Here is a 24523-nt window from a genome sequence, read left to right as displayed (position 1 = left end):
GACATTCGGTTCCCCATATATTTATTGGGTACTCCATGAACTCTCATCTTACTGAGCAAGGGGATATTGTGGAGATGCCCTTCTAATTAAAAATTTTCAGTAATAGAACACACAAACACATATACCTGTCCATGAAACTGTTTTTAAAAGGAGCAATGCTTCATACATTTAAGCTTAATTATAAAAGATAAAATAAAATGTGGAGACAATTGTTCTTCTAATCAACAGAAATGATCAAACAGGTTATTTGGTAGGCTGCAGCTTGGTTGTTTAACTCGGTTAAATTCACAGGAAGCCTACCTCTGTTCTTTATTTCATTCAGGAGCTTGAGATTCTCTATTTTTTAAAAAAAACAGGTGGCGCTTCTTTCTGCTCTTGAGAGTTCCGACCAATGTTCTGTGATGTTATAGGTCATTAGCTTCCTTCCTGCCATTACAGGAAGTTTATTGACTCTCTCCAGAACAGCCTCCAATGCAGCACAAGAAGCTTCTTTAGTAAAAAAATAGAATCTCAGGTGCTTCGGTAGATGAGCCAAAATGCTTGCACATCTGCACGGGACTGTAGGGAAGCCAGACGTATATTGTATCAGTTGCATTTATGTCTAGCTTCGCTTCACATCTGCTTTGCCTGTTTCGGTGCAGAAAAGGATACCCAGAACCAAATACACATGTGCCTAATAAACAAGTTTTGGATCCATTCTGTTTGTTCCAGGAAGTAGTACAATGTTACAGCTGCTGGCTTGCTATTCCTTTTGTTGGACACATTAGCCCAGAATATTGCTCAGCCGGGTGGCAGCTAATGGCTAGGACATGATTTTTTGAAGGCTATCAGAACCTGGAGAACATGACTGCTCCTTGTAGCTAACATGATGGGGCAGATTTGTGAAGTTATCCTACAGAAAACATTCGGGGGGAGGGGCGGTAGATTAAAAACAACTATGTTTGCCATTTAAGAGGCCAAGTGAGAGGAAGAAAAAGCTATGTTGGTTGAAGGCAATTGGGCATGGTGCAGTTTGCTGATTTTAGACCATGGTCTTAAAACTGCAATCCTAGGCACATTTACCTGGGAGTAAGTCCCATTGACTTCAGTGGGACTTACATCTTCTGAGTAGGTGCACACATACATACACACATTGGTAAAACTATGCTCCAGGCAGCCAACAACATTCAAAAAGGAATACATAATGACAACATGAAAGTTGTTGTTCTTTAGTCGTTTAGTCGTGTCCGACTCTTCGTGACCCCATGGACTAGAGCACGCCAGGCATTCCTGTCTTCCACTGCCTCCTGCAGTTTGGTCAAACATGCTGGTAACAGGAAAGTAGCCATAAGCAATAAATAAAACATCCAAAAAAAAAAAAAAAACCACGGCAAATTTCCACATAAATCATAATAAGATCTAAAATAAAGATTCAAAGAATTAATATCAACAATGGCAAACAAAACCCCTCAAATAAAAACCCCTAAACAGTACCCAAACCAAAGTCTGTTCAGCAGCCTCTTCTGTAGCTGCTTCTGTAGCTTCTGTAGCTGGAGTCAATGCCCCATCCTCCTCAGCCAGGTGGAAAAGGCTTACAAGTCAGGGAGTAGGTCTTCCAAGGCTCACAGCCAAGATGGTCTCTTGCCTGCATAGGATTGCATTGTAGTGGTCTTACATACTTCACCTACTTACCTCAAAATATGGTAAGCCAACCCTGCTTCCTTTTGAAGGGGGTGGGGATCTAAAGTGGTACCTCAGGTTAAGGACAGTTTCAGGTTAAGAACGGACCTCCAGAACGAATTAAGTTCTTAACCAGAGGTACCACTGTACAGGGAAATAATAATAGCAATGGCAATAATTAATGGTAATACAGTGGTACCTCTACTTACGTTCACCTCTGGTTATGTATTCTTCAGGATATGTACGCGGCAAACACGGACGTATTTTTCCGGGTTTTGCCATGCGTGCATGTGCAGAAGTGCTCTACCGTGCTATGCACATACACAGAAGTGATCCCTCCAGGTACAGAAACCTTGGGATCCTGTCCGCAACCGGAGGTACCATTGTAATTGTTTGTGCCTGCCTTTTGCTCCTTCAACACACCCAAAGGGCAAGGAACACGGAGACAGAATCTGAGCTCCTTGGCTTTGATTTACTTTGTTTTTGTTGTTCTTGTTACCATGTTATGTCAAGTTAGGCCAAGTTACTACATTCTAAATTGTTTTCCTACATTGCCTTAACACTCTCTCAGGGATATTGCATAAATGGTTTTCTGAAGTCCCTTGTGCAATCAAAGAAACAGACTCCACCTTCACATCTGTAAGACTATTTCAGAGGGTGGTGGTAGAAGAGATGTTTCTATGCCAACTTCTGTTCACTTCACTTCCCTAGACCCACCTACCACAGAAACAGCTGCTGAGGCAGCAACTCTCCCAGAAGCCACAAGAGAGGAGCAGTAGACATCTGTCATACCGTGACTCAGATGGGACGAGGGCAGGGCTGGGGGAAGGCAAGATGAACTTTACACCCCACAACTAGAGGCGCTATATGTGTGTTCTTCACTGTAGTTACGTACAGTTATCCCACATCTCATGCAGTGGTTTGGAGCCAAGGGTTCCATGTTTAGTCTAACCCTTGGAGCCACCCCGTCGCTAGTGGGTGAGCTGGCGAAGAGAGCATCCTCAGCACCCCAGAACTGGGGTGCTGAGCAGGACTTGACTAGCGAGCAAAGTGGAGAGGGTACAAGCTCTTTTTGCACTGGTTTTGCTTGCATTGCCTGGCATGATAGGAGCCTTTAAGGTCTCTGCTTTGCTTGGGAGGCAAGGTCCACCCAGCAGGCCAGCTTTGAAAGGCTAGGGATGCTTACACAAGAACCTGCGGGAACGTGCATGGCCCCGCAAGATCTCATAAGAGCCTCCCGCAGCCTTCTAGGGCTGTCTCAGGCCTTGCCTGGCAAGCAAGGCGGAGAGTTTAAAAGCTCCTTTTGTGCTGGGTAACCCCACACATATTTGGCCCAAAAAGAGCTTTTAAGCTTTCCATCTTGCTTGAGACATACACAAGAAGCATTAAAACACAGTTCAAAACACATTCCATCTAGGGAAAGGCACTCACAAATGAGGGCACAGAGCAGGGCTGATGAGAGGGATGGGCCAGGTGAGGGGTGTAGCTTTTGGAGAGCGCTGAGGACAAGAGACCTAGACAAGACAAGAGATCTGAGAACAAGAGTGGGTTCCTCAATGCCATATTATAGCTGTGCCTTATGTCTGATTACAAAAGAGGCATGTTGGAACACAAAAGCCATGGAGGAACTCCCTCAATTCGTTGTGTGCTTTGTATCTCTTTCTAACTTAAAAGTTAGTGGGGTTAAAAAATGAATTTATTATCCTAAAATTAGTGATCTGAAGGTGTCTAAAAATGAAAGCAATAGCTGTAGATTCCTACATCTTGGTTATTCCAAAATGGCCACTTACCCTACAATCAGGGTGGGTGGCAGTCGCAGCCCCTTGCAGCATGCCTTCCATTCCAGGTGCAGCGAGGAGTCATGTCCCAGTGGCTGGCCATTTTAAGTGCCCTGGACCAGCTGTATTGTATGGTGGAAAGCCCACCAAGCCAAATGTTTTAACTGCCCTATCAGGGCACCAAGCACGAGGAACCTGGATGGCAGGCCAGAGCGGCGAAGTTTTCACTCTGGTTCTCCAGTCAGGGTTAGAAGCTTTTCTGCTCCATGAAAGCATATCTGCGACAGCCTGAAGCTACAGTCAAATTATCCTGCAAAGGATTCAGTTGTTATGCTTTTACAAAGGCAGAATTGTGTAGAGCAGCTTGCTGTCTGAGTATCAAAATAAGTGATGATGGTTATGGGAGGGAAAGAAGATAGTTAACAGGTAAAAAAAATACAGTAAAAAGAGCAAAATTGTGTGAAGCAGATTGCCGTTTCAGTGTCAAAAGAAGGAGGTTCCCCCCCAAAAAGAAAAAAGATATTTAACTGTTCGAAAATAATATGTTTGCTTTGGCAAATGAGGAATTAAACCTTTACTTGGATGCTGTAGACTTTGGACACTCATGTAAGGGAAACGTAAAATGAGTCAGACTTACAAAAAAAATCAGGGAAGTTTTAATGTGTGAGCAATACTACAGCATGTTCAATTGGAGCAGGCTTGCTGACCTCACAGATGAAAACACTATATAAGATCTGGCAGCCAGATGTTCCACTAGAAAGCCAGCAGCTGCTAGAAGGAGTCTTTCCAGACCCGCTTCAACAGTGACTGCAAAATACTCTTAACAGAAGATATGATTGTGTTGATTTTTCTCTTTGCCTTGCTGTGGGATACAGCTGCTGGCTGGGGGTTCAAGGACGGAGTTCTACATAACTCTATCTGGCTAGGTAAGTGGTTTTTCATTTATTCGTTTTGTTTGTTCATTTGTTTCCATTTGCAAAGCCTTGGCTTCAGGGATACCCACAACATTTTGCAAGACACTGCTTCAGTTGTCACATCCCATTGATTTAAAGGCAGCATCTTGCTGCAGCCGAACAAGAATTCATTTGCATTGTTTTGGCTTAATGTTCTTTATTTTACTTTTTTTTAAAAAGTGGTGCAGACATTTCATTTGTGAAAAAGAATGCCTAGAAATATGAGCTGGGAGAATGATATTATCTGAAAGCTTGAGATGAATGGAAAGCTAAACCTCTAGAGAATGTGTGTGAGAGAGAGAGCAAGAGAAAGAGAGAACTAAACAGAAACAGCTGTGCAAGATACATATCAGCCTTTGCCTTGTACATATATGAAATTCCTTGATGCTTCATATACAGATATTTTGGGAAATATACATTGTGAAAGAAGTGGTTTTAAAAAACATTTCAGAGCAGTTGTACTTCCCCGTTCTCTGTATCCCATTTTTGTTCTGCTGTCTTTTGACTTTCTTATGTCTTACTTATTCTAGCATCCTCCTGCCTTCCCTCTTATTTTGGAACAGCTGAATTTTACTTAGGAAAATAAAGAATGGAGCCTGTTCAGTATCTTGGTAATGGTCTCTCTAGGCAGAACCAGAAATGGATAGAGAATTGGGATGGAGAGAACTTGAGAAGGGGGGTGGAGTATTGTCAATAATAGCTCTGTCTTCTATAACATCTAGTTCCACTTTATACTGGCATTGAATAATAGAATTGCAGAAACACCCAAGGGTCATCTAGTCCAACCCCCTGCAATGCAGAAATCTTTTTTGCCACAAAATAAAATGCTGCCTCAAAAGTGACCTCAGAGCTAGTTTCTTAGCCATGAAGCACACCGCCAGGTAAATTCTCTGGCAGCTGACATAGAAACCCTAGAAAAAGTCTCATGTGGCCAAGATATTACTTACAAATGAAACAACAAAAGCTGCCATACCAAGGTCATTTAAACTCAGGCAATCTTGTCCATTTAAACACAGCTGTTCTACAAGAAATGTCTCCCCCCCCCCCAGGCTAAGGTGCAGGAAGGTCAAACTACGAGGCTGGTTCAAGTATTATACTGTGTGCTTCAAATGTGATGTCTGAGGGGGTGGAAAACACATTCAGGTACATGATCTGGGTTATGTTTAGAAGTTGCCAGTGCGGCGCTCAGCCCAGCTCAGTTCAAAGGAGCTTATGATCAAGAAAGAGCACTAAGTGTTACAACCCAAGACCACGACAGATCCATTCTTTGCCCTTTGGGGTTTTTGTTAAAGAGCAGGTCATTGAGCCTTTCCGTTACTTGCGTTTCAGTGGAACGCAATCCATTCCTGATTAAGACCATTCTAAGAAGCACATTTGGACTTGCTGGAAACCACTTCCCAGAAATACATGCATGACATGTGGGTGAATTATGGACTTAAGGCACAGACATCATATTTAAGCTATCTTTGACCTACCTGTTAGACCACTTCTCCATCTAGCTCAGGACTGTGTACACCAGGAATGAGGACCCTGTAGGCTTCCAAATATTGCTGGACTCCAACTCCCATGCTCAGTGGCCAGGGATGATGGGATCTGTAGTCCCAACGAAAACAGAAGGGCCATAGGTTCCCCAACCCCTGCCTACATTAACGGGTGGCAGCTCTCCAGGATGTCAGGAAGTGACATTTGCTTTTATCCTAACCAACTTCTGATTGTTGTTGACTGAGAGCCAGTGTGGTGTAGTGGTTAAGAGCGGTAGTCACGTAATCTGGGTAACCGGGTTCGCGTCTCCGCTCCTCCACATGCAGCTGCTGGGTGACCTTGGGCCAGTCACAGTCTCTCAGCCCCACTCACCTCACAGAGTGTTTGTTGTGGGGGAGGAAGGGAAAGGAGAATGTTAGCCGCTTTGAGACTCCTGAAAGGGAGTGAAAGGCGGGATATCAAATCCAAACTCTTCTTCTTCTTCTTCTTGTTTACGGTGTATGGCTGCTTAACATAAAATCAGCTAGCCCTTTCAGAACCACTAGTAGAGTAATACCTAGGTCCTAACGATACTGGGTAGTATGCAAAGGAACAAAGACGTGCTGAAACCCCAACGAAATCAATATGCAGCATTGGAAGCTGAACGTCAGTGCACACTACTGTGGGGGAACTAGCAGGAACAGAGTACTTGCAGGATAGTTCCCTGTGTGCCTGTGTCAGTACTTGGAGAGGGGGAAAGCTCAGACTATAGACCAGGGTGTCTTAAGGGCTCAGAATATGGATCACGAGAGGTGCCCTGTGTTTTTAAGTCAGCACACCTCGCCTAATATGCGATGGAAATATAGTCAGAGGAGTGCAGAAAAATCCTGAATGCCAGAGTATCTTACTCATGAATTGTAAATGCGGCAGGGGGATGAGGAAGGCGCAAGAAAACACTTGAGTGAAACAATACATTCCCAGCGCACAAACCAATATAGAGGCCTTAACTACACACGATGCTGGTTGTGAATTCGCATTGCAGTTTAGTCTTTATTTCAGGGGTGGCCAACATGGTGCCGCCCTCCAGATGTTTTAGCTTACAGTTTCCATCAGCCTCAGCCTGCGTGATGGAATGGTCAGTGGGATGCAGGGAGCTGTGGTCCACAACATCTGTTGGGTACCGCATTGGCGACTCCGGCTTTATTTAATTACAGGCACAGAGGAAGGGATGTGTTAATTGAGAACACAGCATGTGGGGCTTTACCATGCTGTCAACCAGGGTCACAATGAAACTTTGTGCTGTGCTTAGGCTTGGCACTGCAGGGAGGCAAAGTTCCTATTTCTTAGTCTTGCAAGAGTCAAACATCTTCCTTGAGGGTAGCACTTGCATTGTGTGAAAAATCAGCATTTTTTTTGAAGTCAAACTGCACTATATTTTAGCTGGCGGTTAACACATTCTTTTTCCTGAGGTGACATCCACACCATACGTTTAAAGCTGCTCAGAGATCTGCACTGGTTGTCCCATTTGCTTCTAGGCCAAGTTCAGTATGTTACTATGAGCCTATAAATCCCTTAACACAGAGGTTTTCAACCTTTTTAAGTCCATGGCTCCCTTGACCAACTGTATTCTTTCTGCGGCACCCCTGTGGGGCTCAGGAGCCCAGTTATGTCACCCCTTGCCTGCAGAGCTGGCAGCCTCTCACCCTTTTTCGAACGCTCTCCCTTTTGGAGTGTTCCTTCAGCTTAATCTCCTCTCCCCTCTCCTTGGGAGTCCTCTGGGCGGCTGCCACCACTGCCCCTGTTCTCTGAGCTGCCTCCCCCTGCCCCAAAGAGAAGCACATCCTCACACTGCCCCACAGGGGCTTGGGAAGAGGATGCGCCCAGCCGTAGTGGCCCAACGGAAACTTACCAAAGGTGAATGTGAGGCCAGCACCTTACCTTGGGAGGTAGCAGTGGCAGCAGTGGGTACTGCAGGGCCAGCATGGTGGAAAGGCTCCCCTTCAGCACTGGGCTCCCAGGCAGGCCTTGCTCACAGCAAGCACAAGAAAGGCCAGTGCAGTGCCTGCCTACCTGCCTGGTCTCCCACTTGTCCTTCCATGCCCAACAGCAAGGGCTGGTGGACTGGCTGGCTGGGCTCCCTTGCCTGCTTGCTTGCTTTCTCCAAGGCCACCAGGTAACTTCAGGTAACTAGCACTCCCTGGCCAGCCCCAGAAGCACCATTCGCCTGTGGAGCTTGTTGCTGGGGCTGCTGCAACAAACAGCTGTGCAAGCCTTGGTGAGACAGAGATGCTAGAGGCGGCACCCCTGGCCATCATTCAAGGCACCCCAGGATGCCATGGCACACTGGTTGAAAACCACTGCCTTAACAGCTTGGGACCAGTTTATTTGTGAGATTGCCTTACCTTGTATGTGCCCGTTTGATTACTTTGATCTGCATAATGGGCACTGTTACAAGTGCCCCATGAGACTTGTTCCACATTTGCAAGAAATCAATCATTTAGCATGGCAGCACCTACACTTTTGAACTCCCTGTCTATAGTCATCAGACAGGTGCCTTCCCTGTATTCTTCTTGGCAACTGCTTAATATTTGTTATTGTTCAGGCAACCCTATCCAGAAGTCCAGAAGTTATATGTATTTTATCACTTTTTAGCTACTGTTGATTTTAACTATGCTTTGAATGATTTAAATACTGGATTTCATTTTTTTAATTAAAAATGTTTTATTTTATATTTTTTGCAAACTACTTAGAGGTTTTTCTCCTATCAAGGAGTATATGCATTTTGGTTACACAAATTAATAAATATTCCACATACTTCAAAGTGTGATCCCTCTGCCCTGCTGCTTAGGGGAGGATCCTCCTGATCATTCTAGTGGATGTCTGCCCTGAAGTCCTGCTCTGATAACAACACTGTGTGTTGGCACTAAAAGGAATAGGCCATGCAGCACAGGGTCCTGGTGGTTGTCAGGCTGTATGTATATGTATGCATTCCAGTTGTTTATAGTTCACTTTTTCCAAAGGCTCAAAGTGGGTAAGCAGAAGTAAAACCAAAGACCCAGGAATAAAACAAAATAGCAAATCAACACTATTGAAATTAAATAAAAACAAAAAAATAGCCTAACTGAAAAACGGATCAATTGAAAGTGAACAGAAGCTATATATTGTATGCCCTGTGTGCAATTTCTTACCAATAACTTCTCCAGCAGATTATTCCAGAGGTGAGCAGCAGTAATAAATACCATACTCCTTGGAACTACCATCTTAATCCAATAACATAGTGGAATAGAAAGCAAGGGATACTAGTGATACGGTTTGATATAGGGGAAATGTGGGAGACCTGAGTTGGGATGACTGAATCTGCCAATTTTTGTGTCTTTCAGATTCCCATTTTTCCCCCATCTTAAATTCCGTTCTCCACATTTCCACATGGAAATTCAGTTTAGTGTGAATTTCTCCCAATAAACACATTTTTGCAAGCAGTTTTTGTATGTTATCCCAATTTAAGCTGTGAGGCAGTGGTAGTGTTTCTGAGCTACCCACCTCTGGTGCCCCTGATAGAATAAGGGTTTAAATTTATGTTGTGGAAAAACTCAATGTCCAAGCCTTAATTCGTTTACACAGCCCTCCCTCCTGCAAGCATAAATATTTCTAAGTGCACAGATGGGCTTGCGATCTGCATGGAACATTTGAGAAGAGTTTCGTCCAGGACTCCCAGGGATAATTATTTCCTGAGCCCTCTGCCATTTGAGGGGACAGCTTTTTACAGCTATTGTAATAGCACCCAGCTGGGAGATTTCCTGCTTTTTGGTGTCAGCACTAATCCCCTCATTTCTCCAATGCAAATGAATGCAACTCAACTCCATGCTACAGTCAAAAAATCATAGAAAGGCTTCTAGAGGGCAATGTAAGAATCTCAGCTAAAGCTTCCATGACAGATGGTCATACAACTTCTGCTTGAAGACCTCCAGTGAAGGGTCCACCGCCATTACAATGTCTGCACCTCTCTGGGTAGTTATAGAAACTGGTCTATATTGATGAGCTAAGGATGCTCATGAAATGAAACTGGCCTATGAGTCCTAAGGCAGCTTTCAAAGGGGTCAAGTGTGGCTCAAGAATATTTAGAGAAATGAGATGAAAAGAAGCAGAGACTGTTGTGTGCATTTACTAGGGAAGGAAATAACACTCATTATCTTCTCAATTACTCAGTAGGGCAGAGGAAGAAGAGAAAAATGGAGCATCAGCACAGCATGCAAAGTCCCCATCATATGGACTTATATTAAGACTAAAGCCTTCTGGGACATGATATATAATGAACTGGAAAAGGTCTTTAAAAAATACTTTTATTAAAAAACCAGAGGCGTTTTTACTGGGTATAATAGGAGAAGAAATTCCTTTTAAAAGACATAACTATATTTATGTATGCTACTAGAGCTGCAAGGACACTTTTAGCACAGAAATGGAAGCAGCAGGAACTTCCAACTTTGGAAGAGTGGCAGACTAAAATGATTGAATATTCAGAACTGTCAAAGCTGACAGGGAAGATCCAAAACCAGCATGACGAGCTGTTTGAAAAGGACTGGAGTAAATTTATACAAGATATGAAAGAACATTGTAAACATCTGAAAACGTTTGCAGGTCTTACTTAAAATATTTTGTAATGTTGATATGTGGAACTGGTTTGCAAACACGGAAGTAAATTTCTTTAAGGGTTTTAAAAAAGGTAAATCAGGTGAGATAGGAATGCTAAGACGAAAGGGTATACCTGTGAAAGCCAGGGAGTGGGAGGGGGGGAGTCGAGGCTCAGGATGAGCAAAGATGTAAGTGATGTTATGATTTCGTTGGTATGTGACAAAGTATAAAATTTAATAAAAATTATGTTTTTAAAAAAGTCCCCATCATATACAGCAAGGGCAGTGCTATTTTTCTAGAAAAAGAGTTGACAAAACTCACCATTGAACACCACCCTCGTTCTCTTTAAATGGGAATGGTGACCACTGTTTGTGGCTTTTTATTTATTCAAAACATCTTAATCCTACTCTTCAACTAAAAATAGCACCTCAAGGAGTTTGCAAATGTTAATAATAAGAAAGCCCCTGCCCCCAAGTTTATTATTTAAAAAAGCATGGCACAAAAGGAAAGGAGATGGGTGGGAATGAGAGGAAAAGCAAACTCAGGCACTTTCTCGGTTACAGAGTTATTGTAATGACCATCTGGAATGGAAAGATTTCAAGGAACAAAAAGTTGCTGGTCTTTCAGTAGAGCCGGTGGGAATTGGGAGTCCCACAACATCTGGAGGGACACGGCTTAACCATTTTTGGTATATACAGTGGATTTTTAATTCAAAAACTGAGGAGAGAAGGTGGAGTACAGATGCTGAAAGCCTGTCCATACCAATAAAATGATTTTTACAAGAGAGCAAGAGAGATGGAAGCTTCTGATTACTCTCAATAGATCTAGACCACCCACAGGAGCAGGTCAGAAAGACTGACTGCTGTAGTTTCTGTAGCAACTGCAAATAAAATCCCAAAGAAGACTATCAGGAACAGCTTGTTCATTCTAAAATATATAATTTTTGGTTTGGTTTGGTTTTAAGATTGAAAAACCTACATTCTCTTATTGACTTTTGAACAATGATACACCAATAAAATATTATTATAACAATACCCACAAGAACATACTAATAAAACTACCCTGTGTTGCATCCAGGAACTTCCCCAAAGAAATTAAATGTGGAAAGCAACCATTTCCCCCTAATTATCACTGCCTTCCTAGCAATACTTCTGAGCTTTTAATAAGCTTTTCTACTAGATTACATGATGTATATTCAGATCTTTGCCATGTGACTATTTTTGTTAACTGACTTTCTTTTCTACCATCTCCTATTCTCGCAGGGTGTTTTATACCAGTTGTGTACCAGGGGCTCTTGTCTTGTTGCTTCGTTTTGTTTATCTGTGATTTATGCTGAATGATTATTTCATTCCCTGCTCTGTTCCAAGAGAGCAGCGTGACACTGATGGGCCTTTCCAGGCACATTTGGTCTCCTGGGAGGACCACGCAGCGGTTTACTGCTGTAGGTAGCCAAACGACACCAGGCAAATGTCTCTCTTGTGAAATAACAACTCTTTAACAACAACTATACATCTAGCTGTAGTTGCTAATTAACAGGGATTCCTTCCTCCAACTAGGACAGCTATTGCAGGTCCTTTGTTGTGGGGAAGATGACAGTTGCTGTCCCAGAAGCTCCCTCTGATGGGGGTGAAAGGGGGCATGTGCCCTGGGAAATAGGTTAGGGGTGTGGCAAACAGCATCACGTGTGTGTGTGTGTGTGTGCGCGCGCGCGCAACGTAGGACAAACTTGGCACAAACTTATTCATCCAGCAGAAGTAGAGAAATCTCTGTCCTTGGCTGCCATGAGTAAAATGCTGGCCAACAAAAGTGACAAAACCCCAAGGTCCTTCTATTTGCAAATGCACTTTGTTATCCCTCGCTTTACGTTTTCAATTCATACATAACTGAATCGAATGAATTTTCCTTAAGCACAGGAGAGGTATGGGGCGTACTGGAATCTGGCTGTTCATTTTTTGAATACATGGACTTTATGATTCTCGCTGCCAAGAAAAATCACATCCCCCACTTCCAGTTTCGTAGATTCGTTGGCTCAGGAATATTTGTTGCAATAAACATTTGCTGAAATTTGTTGTCGTTAGCCAAGTTGGAAGAACTTAAGAAGATGGGGGGAATATAATAACCTGACCTTTCTGCCAAAAAAAAGAAAAGAAAAAGGTTTTTCATACCACATCATCCAGTCTTTGTGGGGGTCTAGGCAGGGGACTTGTCCTGTACTAATATTATAATAAGTGTTCGTGGGGTGAATCAGTGTTGGCAAAATTACTCAACAGTGACAATTCTGTGTCAAAGGCCTTCATTAAATCAAAGTTGCTGGATACTGTTTAGTTGCCTCCCTTTCAGCCCCCCTCTGTTACCTGTTTTTTTCTGTGACAACACATTTTTATATGCAACAATAACATCCAATAGATTTTTTTAAAAAGATGTTGGTTTCAAGTTGTGAAACTCTCATTATTACGCTGACTGCAAATGTCCCAAATCCCTATTCTACTTGGGCTACAGTCCTATGCATGCCTCATTTGGGAACAAGTTCTGATTAATTTTCCAAGTCAGCTTCCATAGAAGTATGCCATTATTCAGATGTTTGATCATCCCAAACCTATGGGTATTTAAGCCATTCCAAGCTGGCTGTTTTGAATTTCTTTCAACAGATTAGCCCAGGCATCCATAATTTTGTTACCACTTTGTCTTTCTGTAACCATTTCCTCTAACAGCTGTAGAACTTGCACTTTGGCATCTTACAATTTGTTTCTGCAACCGCCGCAAGCAGCAGAGATGAAGTAGTAGAGATAACAAATAAATATTGGTGTGATGTGGCCTGTTGGTTAGAAATCATGAACAAAACCTGGTGGCCGATCCTGTTTTGCAGAACAAGTACAAACCAGAGTTGCCCAGTTTAAACAGTGTGGCAAAGAATGGTTTACCTCAAATTAGAAAAGGGAGGAAGGAACATTCTATCCTAAAGCTCCTTGAAGACTCATTCAAATAATGCCAAACCACCGTTTAGGCCAGGGATGAGGAACCTGTGACCCTCCAGATAGTGCTAGACTCCTGCTGTCATAATCCTCAATTTTTGCTAGCCGAAGCTGGTGGGATTTGGAATCCAACAGCACCTGAAGGACCACAGGTTCTCCATCCCTGGTTTTAGGCATTGCATCTGAACTAGCCAAAGAACCACATGTGGGACCTGACTGGGCATAAAACGTGGACAGGAGGGACACATTGTGACCAAGAGGACCAAATCTTAATAAAGGGCAGGCATGGGAGGAAAGGATGAACTGGGAACTTAAGCATGGATGAATAGGTAGACAGCCATAGGCATGACCAGTAGGATAAGTGAGGAAGACCCAAAAGATCCAGGAACTCAGCAGTAAAGCATTTAACTTTGAGAATTTAGTTGCCAGCCTAATTTCAATTTTAAACTAGCTTGAGACTTGTTTGCATTCAATTTAACTGTTGTTGGCTCCCCCCAAGCAAATTTTTGGAGTCATAAATGTTTGTGTGTGTGTGTGTGTGTGTGTGTGAGAGAGAGAGAGAGAGAGAGAGAGAGAGAGAGAGAGATGTTGCGGAGGATTAAATTTTTAAGGAATCCCTAGCCCCTTCTCAATCTACAGTCCCCAAGGCTCTTTGATTAAAAGCTATGTCAGGCTTGAAGCTAGTTTCTGTACATAATGTTCATGTGCTCTAAAGCCATCTGTGGACGCTAAAATTAATGTTGCTTGCTGTCAGAAGAGCAATGGCAGAATTCCCTCACTGAAACCCAGAGAAGACTTGATAGATTGCTCATGTTCGCATTACAAGGAACAGCATCCTGGGCTAAACTGTTGGACACCTTCTAGATTCCTCAAAACTTTGTTTCCTTTGTTTTAAAAAGAAAAAGATCACTGTTTGTTGCTTTGGCTTCACAGAACGAGCGGCAGGAGTGTACCATAGAGAAGCAAGGTCTGGAAAATACCAGCTCACGTATGCAGAAGCAAAAGCAGTGTGTCAGTATGAAGGAGGACATCTAGCCACATACCAGCAGCTGGAGGCTGCAAGGAAAATAGGTATGAGCGCACAATATATGGGATCATTTGGCAGTCCGGTCCAGCAGGAATTCTCCTGCATGCCACAAAGTCCCCCAAAGTGAAGAAGAGCTACATAAAACAACTGGGCTTTTAGTGAGGAAACTTCCTACTGTGGCATTCCTGTGCTGACTGTGGCTGATAGGAGTTGTAGTCCAAAACATCTAGAAGGCAAGAGATGGGGGAAAGCTGCCCAGAGTGTATTTTGTCCTTTGATGTTCACACAAACTGTCCGCACTGTTGATTGTTCAATAATTGAGTCTAATTTCAGTTCACTCATCTGTTTCCTTTTCTGTTAAAAACACATCTGTACGAACAATGCTGTTTGTTACAGAAATTGACATGTAAGTAGTACCGAGGATGAAAGTTTACAAACCCTGTAGACATGGATTGAAATCAGTTTGGTTTTATTAATCTCCATTACAGTGGTACCTTGGGTTAAATACGCTTCAGGTTACATACGCTTCAGGTTACAGACTCCGCTAACCCAGAAATAGTACCTTGGGTTAAGAACTTTGCTTCAGGATGAAAACAGAAATCGGGTGGCAGCAGGAGGCCCCATTAGCTAAAGTGGTGCTTTAGGTTAAGAACAGTTTCAGGTTAAGAACGGACCTCTGGAATGAATTAAGTACGTAACCAGAGGTACCACTGTATATCAAGGCTGCCCACTATCCGCAATGTGCTTTTTGGCTGTAGGTCATAGCTAATTCAATGGGACTTACATCCAAGTGGTAAAGGTATGTGCAGCACAATCCTATACAATGTCTACTCTGAAATAAGCCCATTGAGTACCATGGAACTTGCTCCCAAGTTAAGGGGTACAGGAATGGAGTAAAAGGGATCATTGTTGGAGCTGCTGTTCAACACAACTGATGTGTGAGCTCAAGAATCAATTAATATAAATGGCTTCAATAAAATGAAATGTGCACAACCCCACACAGCATATGAAAAGGCCTAGAGAGATGCAATCTGGTGACAAAGCAAGCAAGCAAAATGATTAATTGCCAGACCATTTGATAAATGAGTACAGTGTGTGATAAATGGCCCTATCACACACTTCTGACTCTTTTGCTAACTCCTCCACCTAGAAAGTTATCATTCTAAGTTGTAGTACAATTTTCTAGCTCTCAGGACACACCTGGGACATGTCAACCTCTCAATTTTAGGCTGAGATGCTTATTTCATAGAGCTGAAACTCTCCCAGACTTGTCAACACTAAGGTAGTCTTAAGCAAGGTGGTAATAGGCTGTTTTTCTCTACATCTTTACATCCACGGGCTTCTATTTGCACTAGTGTGATGAGTGATATTAACCTGGAGAGTACCTGAAGATAATGCCAGGCAACAGGGATGCAACAGAGTGAATGCCCAAATTTCAGTAACTCGGTGACTTACACTAGTCCGACATCTTTAAAAAGCAGTTCTAAGACTAAGATCTAGTAAGCATCTGCATCCAATTGTTGTTTATTAGTTTAAAGTGAAAACAGCCCTTTCCATTGTTAAAAAAGATGACACATTTTATAATAATATAAAACAAATGAAGCACACACGCGGCATTTTCTGTGTCCAGGGTGGAAATTGTTTCACTTGCTTGGCTTAATTCAATTTAAACGAACTGTGTGTCAATTACATTTTTGGCAACAAGAACAAAAGGTCATTAATCTGAAGTACAGTGTTTCCATCTTAAGCCAGCACTGGGCGTACATGACATGTCCTTCCATCCCCCAGGGTTTCATATGTGTGCGGCTGGCTGGTTAGCGAAAGGAAGAGTTGGCTATCCCATTGTCAAACCTGGAAGCAACTGTGGCTTTGGAAAGACTGGGATTGTGGACTACGGCTTTCGGCTCAACAGGAGCGAGAAGTGGGATGCTTACTGCTTCAACCCTAATGGTGAGTGTGCAACAAACAACATTTTCGTAGTCAAAATAAAAAAAAAATAATTGTCCAGTAGCACCTTAGAGACCAACTAAGTTTGTTCTGGGTATAAGCTTTTCTGTGCATGCGATTGCAAATCTGTGTGCTTTTTAATACTCTCAAGAGAAATTCCAGAGCCAGTACTTGATTGCTCCTTTCTAGTGGGCCCCATTACGTATTACATAATCCAAGGAACTCCATAACAATGTAGCACCTATTTCATAATCCGCTGGCGGTATTTTATGGAGTGGGGAGCCGCCCTAAATCACCTGCTTCTTTCCAAGTCAGCGCGGTCTTCCTTCCCCTCTGGTTAGCATAGATGTTCTGATTAGCAGAAAAACAAGGGCCCAGAGATTTGTGGATTTAAGCTTCTTATATTCAGGGCTGTGGTTGATAAATTTCCGTTTTCCTCCGGGGTTCGTCTGTAGGGACAAAGGGATGGAAATATCTGTTCAATACCCAACTTTTCATTGAAGTACATACCTTCTAGTTCTTAATTCAGCCTCCCTGAAATTCTAAGAGGCAAATTGTTGTTTTTATTTTGCAAATAAAGCTAACTGAAGATAATGACACTTCTGGGCAACAACCTTCCCAGTAATCATCATCATCATCATCATCATCAATTTTATTTATACTCCGCTCTCCCCGGCCGAGACTAGGCTCAGGGCAGCTAACACCAAATATAATACATTAAAAACACAAAATCAAACGATTAGTTTAAAATACAATTTGAAATCACATTTAAAATCAAAATAAAATTAACTTTTAAACAAAATTAAAAGTTCAGTGGGTAGTACCTTGAAGACCAGCTACCTGCTAGCATAGGGATATTGTGCCAGAGTGTCTAATCATACAGTTCTGAGTGGTTGCACACTAAGGATGGAACATCATATTATTCAGGAATTAAACTTCAGTAATTAAGTAGGAAATAAATAAGAACAAAAGATCCACAACATGGATCTACTGCCAAAAATGACATTCCATGTTGAGTTTTCCCATGTATCTTGTTGGATCACTTGCCCGCCTATTGAGAGATCATGATGGTATGTCTTGCTAGAAGCTACCAATGTTGTGGGGGAAATGGACGGAAAATATACAGTGTGGTGATGTCACATGGTCAAGGACCCTAAACATTTCAGCAGCAGCTCCATATTGGGGATGATATTGTTCTCCAACAATGGCTCACTAAAAGTCACCCAGCTGGCACAGAAATAAAGTAGGATTTAAAACAAGGTACAAGTTAAAACAAGGTACAAGGTGCCAATTAAATCTGCATCACTAATCTGCTTCTTTGACCACTCCTTTCCCTTCCAAAAGCTCAGGGCAGACTTTGTGCAGTTTCCTATTGATGACAGCATCCTGGAGACCTCTGAAATCTTTGTGAACATCCCTTCATTTGCCAAATTTACTTCTTGAAAAGGAATTATGAGGAAAACAGCTGCTTGCGCAGGCAGGCAAGTCCCCAGGCAGCATCAGTCCCAGAGTCCAGCAACATCCAGGCTTACTTCTCTGCTCTTGCCAAGGCCTTGTTTTCTGCAGGCAGTGGCGTCAATTCTAAAATGACTGACATAGCCCTATGCTTGATTTTCAGGGAAGCCCAATGCTTTCTGGCTAGCCTCCCAAACAGGCCTGAGGGACTCTCTGCTTTTCCAATGATTGCTTCTGTTATTTGGCCTCAGGCTGAGTAACCCACAGCACTTCATTCTAGAATCAACGGAGACTGAGTACTTCTGCTGAGGGGCTTATTGACACTTCCTCTTGTCCCACTGGGGAAACCGCTCTTTAGTGCTCAGTCAGAGCAAACTTCTTTTTTAATGGATTCGCATTTGCTCCGATTTAGCCCTAAAAAGCAGGTTTTCTCTGAGAAAGGAGTGAGGCAGAGAGACTCTGGGACAAGAGACTGCAATGGGCACAGTTCAGCCTTTTGTTGCATTGGGAGGGGGTCGCTGCGCTCTTCTGCAACCATGGCATAGGCAGAATTTGCAAAAGCTGCAGAAGAAGTCAAGAAGCTGAAGACCCAACCAACAGATCAAGAAGTGCTGGATATCTACAGCCATTACAAGCAGGCCACAGTTGGAGATGTAAATACAGACCGTCCTGGGATGCCTGATTTCAAAGGCAAGGCCAAGTGGGATGCCTGGAATTCCTTGAGAGAAATGTCCAAAGAAGATGCAATGAAAGCATATATTTAAGAAGTGGAAGAGCTGAAGGAAAAATATGGAATGCAATAAACCCCTTCCTGCATGCCTTTAAATGGAATAATGCCTTATTCTACTATCTTAAACTGTGTTACACAGTATGGTAGTGCCACTTTCCATAATTAACAGCTGTGTAAATTTACTTCTAATGGTTTGTATAATAAACACTATCCAATTCTGAAGAAGGGGGGGGAGAAAGGAGTGAGGCAAGGGGGGAAACTGCTCAGACTTAGACTCGTGCTTTCTATGCACAAGACAAGTGGAAATGTGGACAAACGCAAAGTCTAGATCTGTTGCACGCTCTTCTTCGCCCCTGAAAAGCATTTCTTGAGAATGAAATGATGACAAAGGGGCAGTAAAAAAGAAAAAGCTTTATTTTTCTGTGCTACTTACTTTTATTTATTTTTTTAATCCTATGAGTAACAAAGTCAGATTATGTCTGCTGAATTATACCATTGGAGACGGTGTGCTGGAATTTAAGTGGTTTGGGTTTGGAGAACATGTGGAAGATGCTTGCCTGGCAGTCTCAGAAGAAGATTCCAAAATGATTGTTTTTCAAATGAACATGCATTCATGTGCCTATAAATGCAGTAAATGCAGTCTTAAACCCCAAGTATATTGCTTTTCCTTTAACAGTGCTGGAATGTTTCACAGTGCATTTTATACTATAATAGCTCACCATCAAAAACAGCATGGTTTTCTGGTGCAGGAAACACCATTTTGTAAATGCCATCATTGCAGCAACCAGGTTCACCTGTTTAGTACATGAAGCGCTATGGGGACTAGCACTCTCTGAGAAATGGTGGGGAAAACCACACTCTGCAGTTATCAATGTGAAGTCAAAACAAAAAGCTGTGTGAATAAGCAGCTGAGTAACCTCTCAGGGGAGGAGAACCCTCACAGATGTTGAACATGTCAGGGAAAAGAGGGAGAGGCAACCTTCATTCTTAGAATTCAGATTAGTCAGCCCATCTGTGCCTCCTGTTTGGCTGCCTCCTCTGAGAGGCAAGCTAGATCTTTTCCAAATGTATTGTTTGGGTGGTGAGCATCATTATCAAACCAAGTTGTTGACCTTGGCTGGTTTACATCTGTTCCTTTCATTCGGGAGGTGGGAATCTTCGTACTTTGTAAGTGATATTATTCAACTTTGAGGCAATAGCCAAACAAATAGCCACTGTGGGGATAAAAGCAATGGATAATATTGCAGCATTGTTTTAGCCTACATTCGATACATTTAAAGCACATTCAACACACATGTAAAAAGCACAAACTACAATTCCCAGGACTTACTCTTTCAGCTTCAACCCAACCCAACCTGCAACGAGTGTCTAATACTGTGGGGAAACACTGCAGCGTTGTTATAAACCACTCTGCAACTAAACTTTCATTCTAAAGGGGCTACAGACTTTCTTCTTCATTAAAAAAAATGAAAGCTCAGAGTTGGGGCTCCCTGCTGGCTCCGAGTCTAGTAGAGCAGTGCTCTTTATATCCTTGTTTTTGTACCCTGGTGAGCATTCTCCCTTAAATACTAAAAACACAGTACAATATGATTATATGGATGTGGCACATTACAGTGATGGCAGGTGCCAGTATTAATTTTGGTTACCTGTGTCTCGCCGCAAGTCTTCTCTGACATTGTGACAGCCCAATTCAAAAGGCAAATTTCCTCTTGTTTTATTTCTCTCCTAGGAAAAGCCTGCGGGGGAATCTTCACAGATTCAAAGCACATCTTTAAAACCCCTGGCTACCCAAAGGAATATGAAAACGATCAAACTTGTTATTGGCATATAAGGGTGAAATACGGCCAACGGATTCAAATTCAGTTTCTCGACTTTGATCTTGAAGACGATACAGCGTGCATGGCTGATTACTTAGAAATATACGACAGCTATGATGACGTAAATGGTTTCGTCGGCAGGTAAAAGAATTCCCACATCTTTCTTAACATATTACACCATACAGGGGCGTGGAAACTTCATCCAGGAAATAAAAAGACTACCACCACATTTTATGCTCATTTAAACCACATGGCTTCCCATCCTGGTAATTATAATTTGTTAGAGGTGCCTGGAATTGTAGCTCTCTGAAAAGTAAACTACACTTCCCAGGTTTTGCTGGGGGAAAGCCACATGCTATAAACATACGATGTAGATACGACACACATCTATTATTTGGATATGTTTATCCCACCCAGTCTCAGAGGTTCTGAACAATAACATCATTTATTTACACAAACAGCGAACGAAGAAGTGTTAATAACCACACACTTTTTCCAACTTCCCCCCACTCCTTGGTTTCTCGCCCTTTTAGATCCAATCCAGGAATCCTTCCAAACTCATTCATTGGAAGTATGTTGCAATTCCCAGTCAATCCCCACCCATTCCCCGACTCTGCAATTCCTCCAAAATATTAGAGCAGAGAAAACTCATCTCAGCTCATTTGTGGTCTCTTGCCTGTCATTCAAGTGAAGTTCTTGGACTTTCCATCAATGGGGGATTTCCTCTTAATACAAAATAATACCAGATTCAGATGAGTGATTTGCCCCAGGACCACAGCATGGGGAAACAGGTCTAAAACCCTACTCCATGCTTGCCCCGATCTCCTTATCAGCCCTCCCAGCTGACACAATTTGTCTAAAAGCATGCAATCATCTATCAATTGGCCTTCAGTTACTAAAATGTTGATATTTCAGATAACCAGTTTTCTATCATCCATGCAAACAGAATTGTGCATGGCAAGGGGAGATTATCGTCATGGTTAATACATTCAAAAGAAGCAAAGTTATGTGTATAGGCCACTGGCCTTTTCATTCCTTCACGTCCCTGAAAACCTCCCAGTCCCTGAAAAGGTTCCCATTTGTGCCAAACATGACAAATCTGTTGAGAAGTATCCAAAATCAGTTGTGGACTTCAGCCACTTTGCAAATTGCCGTTGTTGTGGCATATGAGTTACTTCTGTGTGATTATCTTACCTGATATCTTCTACACATCATAACGGTGGCATCCTTCACGATAGATCACCCAGTGTAAGTTCAAGCTGATATCGGTCTGGCAAAGGGTTAGGTAGCCACTGCAGCAAGTGTGTTACTGAATTTTGGCTTGCCTATATTTAACCAGTAAATCAACTGTCATGTTTTTCAGGTATTGTGGCGACGAACTTCCAGAAAATGTAATCAGCACAGGTAATATTATACACATGCACACCTCCACACAACCATGGACTAAGACAATAACAGTTACTTCTCAGACTCTTAAGAAGTACTGCACGACAGAACGTTCCATCCAGAGAGGTCGTCACAAAGGCCAATTCACAGATGCAGAATGGCTGAAGTATTATAAACCTCTGCATTACTTCCTAGGGCAGGGATGGAGAACCTGTGGCCTAATAGATGTTGATGGACTAAAAATCCCATCTTCCCTGGCCTTTGGGACTGATGGGAGTTGGAAGTCCAATAACATCACAAAGACAACAGGTTTCCCATTCCTGTCCTACTCACATGCTGAGTGGCATTTATTATCTTTGACAGTGTTTCTGAGTGCACTTAAGAGAAAAATGCTACCATGTGTTTTGGCAGAAAGAATGAGAAATTCAAAAATTCTTTGACGTTTTATTGGGGGGGGTAGGTGTTTCCTCAATAGAAGTAATTTTTCTCTTTCTCTGTTTCTCGTCCTAGGTAATGTAATGACACTGAAGTTTTTGTCCGATGCTTCAGTAACGGCAGGAGGCTTTCAGATTAAATACATTGCTTTAGATACACCCAAAAAGGGTGATGGGAAAAATACAACTACCCAAGACAACAAAAATTACTTAGCTGGAAGATTTGGCATTGTATAAAAGAACATTGACATGAAAGAAGAATTTGCCTTGGATGTTTATTAAAGACATTCCCCTATCCCCAAGCACCTCCTTGATGTTTCTCCCAGTGGATCCTATTCTCCATAATTTCCTGTTACCTCCTCCCAATGTGATCTCTCTTTTTTGCTGATCTTCAGTGATGAATACAACCTCAGTGATACACACCCCTTTGGACTGATGCTTCCCACCATCATGTGATTCCTCCCTTGACTTTATCTGCTTCTCTACCTGTCACCATAAATGGGTTAATAAGCCTGTTGTTTTTGTTTCAAGTTTTTAGCTAAAGTTCCAAGGGGCCATGCAATTGTGTGCAAATAAGTCCCCTTCCTGCTTCACAGCTGCTCAGTGATAGCCACTTTGAATTGTAAGCAGTGATCATTTCCTTGAGCCAAAAAGATGAAGAAATATTTACTCATAGACCCTATACTCATTGTACTACATTTGATGTATTATTGAGATTTCTAAATATATATTTATCAAACTTCAAGAGCCATGTTTTTCCCTTTGTTGGGGGGGGGAGGTCACTCTGTTTCCAAATTAAATTTAAAATTAAGACAATTTATTTACTTAATTAATATGATGATGGAATCCTGACTCCATTTTCAGGTTTACAAGTTCCTTTGCAATCAGTAGAATGCCACTGGAACTCAGACTACAGACTACCGTAATATTCACAGATTATGTGGAAGATGAAACAATCAAACCAGATTAAATTGTCAGTGATGTCTGTGAACCCGCCAACAAAACTACAGGTTCTGGTTCAGGAAAGTCAAGAATGGGACTCAGCAAAGGCCTCAGAATAGATAATTAAAAACCAGTCTTCTGGAAGCTGAAAAGTCATAGCTCAGTGGTAGAATCTATAAGGGCAGCATCCAACTAATGTGTCCCATCAGTGCAAGGATTTACACATGTGCAATGGAACTCTCCGCTGCACCCTCCTCAAATCAGACTTTCACAAATTCTGGCTGACCAACAAAGACTGACCAACACTGACTGCCTCACATTCCACCGCATATCTCCTCCTCCAAACATGCCCTGATAAGAACACCTGTTGCTGGGAAGAAATCTTGTTGCTACCCAGAAGTTTTAGACATGCCTCAAGGATGCACTTCAAGGCCATACTTCAAGGCTCGTTTCAAGTTTGGCAATACACCAACAAAAATCTGTTCTAGGGTTTTTTCCAACACTGTGGAGCTGATTTGGGGAGGTTGTGGAATACACATGTAAATCCATGCGCTGATGAGACACAGCAGTTGGATAGTGGCCTATGCTTCACACACATAATGCCAATCCTTGGCATCTGTCTGAAAAGGCCAAGGAAAGACCCGTCTGAAATCTTGGGCAACTGTCAGTATTGATGATTCTGAGCTAGATGAGCCCATGGTCAGTCTAAGGTAGGGCTGCCATATGTCTGGAATTTCCCAGACATGGCAACCCATGTCAGAATTGTCGATTTTGCCGAATTTCCTCAAAAATAGCTCAAAAACCTCATTTTCTTCCCCTTGATATTTCCAAAAAAATCTCAACAACTTTTGCGTCCAGATTTTCACTTTTTAAATGTGGCAGCCCTCGTATCAGGCAACTTTTTGTATTCCTGCCAAGAACTTAAAACTGCGAGAAGTAATCTCCTTCATCAGTGGTACAAAGGATACTTAATGGGATGGGCAAAGTAGAATTTATGGAGTTGCACAATAATATATCAAAGAATAAACGCACATCTGTATCCCGGCAGCGGCAGGGAGAAGAGCAGCTGGGAAGGGGAGTTGCCGTAGAAAAGCAGATGGGGAAAAAAGGTTAAACACTCGGTCCTACCCACATCATTTTTCCAGTCCAATTTGCCTCTTTTGCTGAGCTGCTTTTCATTAGAAAGAACTGCAACTGGAGATGAAATACAAGGATATTCTCATGTAGCCTGTGATTTGACCCTCTGCCATCCTGCTACAAGAACGGAATCTAGATGGACGCTACTAATCTCTGCCATCTAGTGGTCTCAGTGAATCCCCTCTATTCCTAGTTC

General features: G+C 42.4%; 1 protein-coding gene and 1 pseudogene across 2 annotated transcripts; both read left to right on the top strand.

Annotated features, from left to right (window-relative positions):
* The first annotated feature begins 3201 nt into the window (after nt 1-3201).
* TNFAIP6 (TNF alpha induced protein 6) lies at nt 3202-22993 on the top strand. Its single transcript, XM_083413545.1, has 6 exons — nt 3202-4363; nt 14386-14523; nt 16268-16429; nt 20341-20569; nt 21792-21832; nt 22325-22993. The coding sequence occupies exons 1-6, from the start codon at nt 4270-4272 to the stop codon at nt 22483-22485; spliced, it is 825 nt and encodes a 274-aa protein (XP_083269671.1). The 5' UTR covers nt 3202-4269; the 3' UTR covers nt 22486-22993.
* On the top strand, nt 17491-20328 carry LOC310678310 (acyl-CoA-binding protein-like; annotated as a pseudogene). Its single transcript has 2 exons — nt 17491-17496; nt 18427-20328. The product of its transcript is annotated as an acyl-CoA-binding protein-like (transcript).
* Nucleotides 22994-24523: the final 1530 nt, after the last annotated feature.

The sequence above is a fragment of the Podarcis tiliguerta genome, assembly GCF_965153285.1.
Source record: "Podarcis tiliguerta genome assembly, chromosome: 1".
NCBI lineage: Eukaryota > Metazoa > Chordata > Lepidosauria > Squamata > Lacertidae > Podarcis > Podarcis tiliguerta.
Note: the sequence above shows the minus strand (reverse complement) of the source record. Positions and strands in the feature narration are given on the sequence as shown.